Below are 7500 nucleotides of genomic sequence, written 5' to 3'. Positions count from 1 at the left end.
ATAATAATAATAATAATGCTAATATCAGAAACGATGATAATAATAACAATAATAATAATAATAATAATGCTAATATCAGAAATGATGATAATAATAACAATAATATTAATGATAATGATAATATCAGAAATGTGATGATAATAACAATAATAATAATGATAATGATAATAATGATAACAATAATAGTAATAATAATAATGATAAAAATAATGTAATAATTGCAACAACAACAACAACAACAACAACAATAATCATAACCATAATAATAATAATCATCATCGTCATCATCATCATAATAATAATAATGATGATAATGATAATAATGATAACAATCAGGATCATGATAACAGCAATAATGAAGGTAATACTACTGATAATAGTAATAAGGAGGAGGAGGAGGAGGAGTAGAAGAAGGAGGAGTAGGAGTAGGAGTAGGAGTAGAAGAAGAAGAAGAAGAAGAAGAAGAAGAAGAAGAAGAAGAAGAAGAAGTATAAGAAGAAGAAGAAGAAGAAGAAGTATAAGAAGAAGAAGAAAAAGAAGAAGAGGAGGAAGGGGAAGGAAAAGAAGGAGGAAGAGAGAAGGGGGAGGAGGAGAAGGAGGAGATGAAGAAGAGGAGGAAGAAGAAGAGGAGGGGAGGAGGGAGGGAGGAGGAGGGGAGGAGAAGAAGAGGAGGAAGAAAAGAAAGAGGAGGAGGAAGTAGGAGGATGGGGGGGAGGGAGGGAAGAGAAAGAGGAGGAGAAGGAGGAGGAGGAGAAGGGAGGGAGAAGGAGGAGGAGGAGAAGGAAGAGGAGGAGAGGGAGGAGGAGGAGAAGGGGAAGAGAAAGAGGAGGGAGGTGGAGAAGGGAAGAGAAAGAGGAGGAGGAGAAGGGGAAGAGAAAGAGGAGGGAGGAGAAGCGGAAGAGGAGGAGGTGAGGAGAAGAAGAAGAAGAAAAGAAGAAAAAGAAGAAGAGGAGTAGTAGTAGTAGGAGAAGAAGAAGAGGAGGAGGGGAAAGAGGAAGAGGAGAGATTGAGATAGAACGAGAGAAAGTAAGTAACGCCTCCCCGTCCCCCACCCCCACAAAGAAAAAAAAAGACACGAACCAAGACACACACACAAAAAAAAATCCTCCGAATCTTTTCCTTTAATTCCCGCTCTCAAATACATCTCGAAGGCAAGGAGGCAGAGAAGGGGAAAACGAAGCAAGAATTAAATCCTTTTATTCTGCGAGAACCCCGAGTATATCTTCTCCCTCCCTCCTTCGTGACGCCGAGCAACGGACAGACGGAGGGGTGATGCAAAGCCAATTAGTGTACTGAATCGAACCCAAAATATACTCTCAGTGGAAGAGTATTTACGTTTGTATATTCCGCTCAGCTGATCATGATGCTGTCGAGGTGGGGGGGGGGGTAGGTGGGTGGGTGGGGGGAGGGAGGATTGGAGTGGAGGGGAGGGAGGGAGGGAGGGAGACACAGAATGAGAAGGGGAAGGAGAAGGAGGAAAAGGGATGGGAGGTGGAGATGGCACGGGTGCAGGAGAAGGTGGAAAAGAATAAGAGGAAGTAGAAGGAGAAGGAGATAGATAAGGAGTGGGAGAAACAGAAAGAGAATTAGAAAAAGAGAGAGTGAGAAATGAGAAGAAAAAAGAGTGGGAGGAGAGGGGGCTTTTTTTTGGAGAGGGGGACTGGGAGTGAGGCAGGAGGGGAGACACAGAAAGAGAAGGGAAGGAGAAGGGCAAGGAAAAGAAGGAAAAGGAAGGGGAGGTGAAGAAGGCAAGGGAGCAGGAGAAGAAGATTGAGAAGGTAAAGGAGAAGGAGATAGATAAGGAGTGAGAGAAATACAAACATAATTTAGGAAGAAAGAGAGAGAAGGAGAAAGATAAGGGGAATGAGAATGAGAATGAGAAAAAAGAGAAGAAAAAAAAATGAAAAGAAAGAAAAAAGAAATAGAAGAATGAAAGAAGAAAAATAGAGAATAGAAATGGAGAAAAGGGGGTGGGTAAAGAGAGGAAGAAAGTAAACGAATGTTGAAAAGAGTTTTTTTTTTTTTTAATTAATTTTAAAAATAATATATTTTAAATAATAATAAATTATTTAATAAAAAAAAAAAATAAATAAAAAAAAAAAAAATTTTTTTTTTTAAAAAAATTTTTAAAATTAAATTTTTTTTTTTTCCCCCCTTTTTTTTTCTTTTTTTTTTCTCCTTTTTTTTTTTTTTTTCTTTTTTTTTTAAAAATTTTTTCTTTTTTTCCTTTTTTTTTTTTTTTTTTTTTTATTAAAAACCTAAAAAACATTATTAAATTTTTTTTTTCCCAAATTTTTATAAAATTTTTTTAAAAAATAAATTTTTTTTTTTTTTCCCCCCCCCTTTTTTTTTTTTTTTTTTTTTTTTTTTTTTTTTTTTTTTTTTTTTTTTTTTTTTTTTTTTTTTTTTTTTTTTTTTTTTTTTTTTTTTTTTTTTTTTTTTTTTTTTTTTTTTTTTTTTTTTTTTTTTTTTTTTTTTTTTTTTTTTTTTTTTTTTTCCCCCCCCCCCCCCCACCCCCCCCCCCCCCCCCCCCCCTTTCCCCCCCCCTGTTTTTTTTTTTTTTTTTTTTTTTTTTTTTTTTTTTTTTTTTTTTTTTTTTTTTTTTTTTTTTTTTTTTTTTTTTTTTCTTTTTTTTTTTTTGGTTTTCGTTTTTCCCCCCCCCCCCCCCCCCCCCCCCCCCCCCCACCCCTCCTATCATCCCTCCACATCCATACCCTATTCCAACACACCCTCCCCCATCCTCCCCCAACCCTATCCACACCCATACTCATCTAAATTCACATCCACACACACACACACACACCCAAAACCCACCCACCTCCACCCCCACAAACACCCCCCCCCCCCTTTTACAACGTCACACACCCACCAAAACCCCCCTCCTCCTCCCCTTTTGCAGCATCTTTCACACACAACGTAACATCCACAAACCCATCCACCCATAAAGCATAACCCCCCAGCCAAGACCAAAGAGAATACCCCCCCCCCTTCTGCAACGTTGCAACTCACCGCCTGTGGGATGCTCTGAACGAGGATGGATGTTCGCAGTGAGACCGTCTCGCTCCCGAGGGGGTTGCTCACTCTTACCCTGGGGCGGTAGCGGCCGGGACGTCTCCAGTTACAGAGGAACTAGAATAAAAAAAGAGAGAAAGAATTATACGGAGGGACCGGAAAAAAAAGAGAAAGAAAGAGGAAGAGAGAGTTGTAGAGAGGAATTAGAGACTGAAAGAAAAGAGAAAGAAAGAAGAATGGAGAATTGTAGAGAGGAATTAGAGACTGAAAGAAAAGAGAAAGAAAGAGGAATGGAGAATTGTAGAGAGGGACTAGAAACAAAGAAAGAGAAAGGAACTAAAAGAAATATGAAGAAAAGGAGAAATAAAGAATCTCCAGTTACAGAGCAACTAGAAAAAAAAGAAAGAAAGAATTATACGGAGGAACTTGAAAAGAAGGGAAAGAGAGAACTTGATAGAAAAGAGAAAGAAAGAGGAATGGAGAATTGTAGAGAGGGACTAGAAACAAAGAAAGAGAAAGGAACTAAAAAAATCAAGAAAAGATGAAATGAATCTCCTGTTACAGAGGAACTAGAATGAAAAAAGAAAGAAAGAATTATACGGAGGGACTTGAAAGAAAAGAGAAAGAAATAGGAAGAGAGAATTGTAGAGATGAATTAGAAACAAAGAGAGAGAAAGAGGAAGAAAGAATTATACGGAGGGACTGGAAAGAAAAGAGAAAGAAAGAGGAATGGAGAATTGTAGAGAGGGACTAGAAACAAAGAATGAGAAAGGAACTAAAAAAAAATCAAGAAAAGAAGAAATGAATCTCCAGTTACAGAGGAACTAGAAATAAGAAAGAAAGAATTATACGGAGGGACTTGAAAATAAAAAGAGAAAGAAAGAGGAAGAGAGAATTGTAGATAGGACCTAGAAACAAAGAGAGAGAAAGCGGAAGAAAGAATTATACGGAGGGACTGGAGAGAAAAGAGAAAGAAAGGGGAATGAAGAATTGTAGAGAGGGACTAGAAACAAAGAAAGAGAAAGGAACTAAAAGAAATATGAAGAAAAGGAGAAATAAAGAATCTCCTGTTACAGAAGAACTAAAAAAAAAGAAAGAGTTATACGGAGGGACTTGAAAAAAGAAAAAGAAAGAGGAAGAGAGAATTGTAGAGAGGAATTAGAAACAAAGAGAGAGAAAGAGGAAGAAAGAATTATACGGAGGGACTGGAAAGAGAAGAGAAAGAAAGAGGAATCGAGAATTGTAGAGAGGAATTAGAGACTGAAAAAAAGAGAGAGAAAGAGGAAGGGAGAATTGTAGAGAGGAACTAGAGACAAACAAAGAAAAAGGAACTAAAAAGAAGGAAACAAAAAAGGAGAAAGAAAGAATCTCCAGTTACAGAGGAACTAGAAGAAAATGGAAAGGGAGAATTATACGGAGGAACTTAGAAGAAAAGAGAAAGAAAGAGGAAGAGAGAATTGTAGAGAGGAACTATTAACAAAGAAAGAGAAAGGAACTAAAAAAAGAGAGAAAAAAAGAAATAAAGAATTATACAGAGGAACTAGAAAAAACAAAAACAAATTAAAGCATCAACCAGAGGAACTGTAAAAAAAAAAAAAAAAAAAAAAAAAACAGGAAAAAAGAAAGAGAAATTATTATTGAGAGGAACCACAAAAAAAGAATTATACAGAAGACCCAAAAGAAAAGAAAAAAGGACAATAAGAATTATAACGAAGGAACTAGAAAAAGAGAAAGAAAGAATTATGAATAGGAATAAGAAAAAAAGAAAAAGAGAAAAAAGGGAATTGTACAGAGGAATTAGAGAAAACAGAAATAAATCATTAAACGGAGGAACTAGAAAAAAGCGAATGAAAAAAAACATGCAGGGCACTTAGAAAAAACAAACAAACAAACAAGAAAAGGAGGAAAGAAGGAAATGGAAAGAGGGACTGGAAAAAATAGAAAAAAATTGTTACACACAGGAACTCGGAAAAAAGAAAGAACGAAAAAAGGTTTGTTGATGTTTTTGTTGTTATTATTTTTTACTACTACTACTATCGTCATCATCATCATCATCATATCATTATCATCCTCATTATAATTATCATCATTATCATTATTACCATAATCATCGTTATCATCAAATATTATCATTATTAATATCATCATCATCATTATCATTTTCATCATCTTTATCATCATCGTACCATACTATCATTATCATTATAATAACTATTATTGTCAATTATTATTATCATTACTATCTAATACCATTATCACTATTATCTAATATTATCCTTACTACTATTATTATCTTTATTCTTATCATTATTGTTATAATAATGATAATAATAATAACATCAATGCTAATAATGATAACAATATTTTTTATTAATATAATTATTATCATTTTATTATCCTTACTGTTACTATCATTATTCTCATTAATATCATTATCATCAAAAAATTTTATTACTGTTATTATCATCTTTGATGTTATTATTATCATTATCATTATTACTATTAATATAACTTTTACTATCATTATTATTTTATCACTAGTATTGTTATTATCATTACTGTCATTATCACTATCATTATCATCATTAATATTATTAGTATTATCATGATTATTATTGTAATTATTACCATAATTATTATCATAATCATTATCATTTTTTTATTACTATTATCGTTATTATTATAATTTTTATTATGATTACTATTATCATTGCTATCATTACTATTATCATAATCATCATTATCAATATTATTATCATGATTGTTATTACCATTACTGTTATCAATATTACCATTGTTTTCTTATTATCATCATCATTATCATTATTGCATAACCATTTTCATTTGCTATTATTATTGTTGCTGTAATTTTCATTGTCATTTCTATATGTATTACTATTATTATTATTATCATCACTATCATTATAATTATCATAGATGATGATCTTATAAGTACAATAGCAATAACAACACCTACTAACACAGCATTAAGGATGGACATAACAACAATAACGAAAGTATTATAATAAAAATGGAAATCACACACACACGCACACACAAAATAATGATAATAGCATCAGATGAAATAATCATGCGAGGTTTAAGTCTAGAAACTCCAAATTGCAAATATAATCTCTTCTGAATCTCTGTGTATAGAAAATGTGTTATTTTTTGTCGATAACAAAAATCATGAACTACAAAATCACGCTTATTGCAAGCAGAGTAAATATTCATATTGACCGGCAGTGCAGCAGTATAAACAACATATCCAGGAACACACTCATTGCAACATTGCAATAATGAATTCCTATTATGTACGCTCTGCATTTATGTTTTGTCACTATTTTGGCCCCGCGTACAGATGGTGCAGGACAAGGGCAATACCTACTTATGGAGATTATCAATATTACTATGCAACCATTTTCATTGTTTTTCTTTTCGGGTTCGCGTGTGAAATGTATCGTCAATTTTGGGTTACTGTCTTTTTGCTTTGGTAAACAGATGAATAAATAAGAAATATTTTGTTATCATATTTGGGGGTATTTTGCTTATTTTAGTACGCTCAGGTGACGTTACAATATTATCTGTAAAGGGGTCATTCTCAATGCCGTTAGATAAATGGTCTAGCTTGCTTTCTCTCATTTAGTTTTTAGATTGACAGGGACGTGTGTGACAATTGACAATGTACAATATACAACATATTTTTTCTGTATAAAATACACACAAATTCGGACAAAGGAATACTCAGACACACAAACCCAAACACAAAAAGTAACGCACACACACACACTCACTCAAGTGCACACACACACACACTCACTCAAGTACACACACACACACACACACACTCACGCACACACACTCAATCAAGAACACACACACACTCACTCACACACACACCTAACCCCAATCTCACCTCCGCAACCCACCCTCCACCACCGTTCTGCGCGTCGACGTCAGGCCTCGAGAATAACTCGACCCCGTCCTCCAGCTCGAGGGCAAGGGGGTCAAGGTGCGATCCCTCCGCCACCGAGATGTTTATGGACACGTTCCTCGTCCGTTCCTCTCGCAGGCCAAAGGGAAGGAGCGGCAGCACGACGTCCCTCTCGGCCACGCTGAGGAAGGGAAGGAGCGGTTCAGGGAAGGCGGGCGCTGCGGCTCGCTTTTAGGATGGTGATAATGATAACGATAGAAATATTAATAATGTTATCATCATTCTGGATGAAAATAATGATAGAAATATTAATAATGTTATTATCATTCTGATTATAGTAATGATATTAATAATGATGATAATAATAATGATAATGATAATGATAATAATAGTAGGGATAATCAAAATAGCTATAATGACTACAACAATAACAATTATGTAATGAGGATAAAAATGACAATAGTGATGGAGATAATAATGATAATTATAAAAATAAGAATAATAACGACAACAATAGCAATGAAAATAATGATAAGAATAATACTAAAATGATA

General features: G+C 34.2%; 1 protein-coding gene across 1 annotated transcript in view; it reads right to left on the bottom strand.

The window, feature by feature from the left end:
• The window catches only part of LOC113806947 (uncharacterized), a 1375013-nt gene that overhangs the window by 1319894 nt on the left and 47619 nt on the right, over positions 1-7500 (bottom strand). The window contains exons 2-3 of the mRNA XM_070127282.1: positions 6929-7127; positions 3010-3129 (exon numbers count right to left, since the gene is read on the bottom strand). Of these exons, the coding sequence (XP_069983383.1) occupies positions 3010-3129; positions 6929-7127 (319 nt within the window). The remainder of the gene's footprint in view (positions 1-3009; positions 3130-6928; positions 7128-7500) is intronic.

The sequence above is a fragment of the Penaeus vannamei genome, chromosome 11, assembly GCF_042767895.1.
Source record: "Penaeus vannamei isolate JL-2024 chromosome 11, ASM4276789v1, whole genome shotgun sequence".
NCBI classification, from domain to species: Eukaryota; Metazoa; Arthropoda; class Malacostraca; order Decapoda; family Penaeidae; genus Penaeus; species Penaeus vannamei.
The sequence above is the reverse complement of the archived record's forward strand: the minus strand, read 5'-3'. Positions and strand labels throughout refer to the sequence as shown.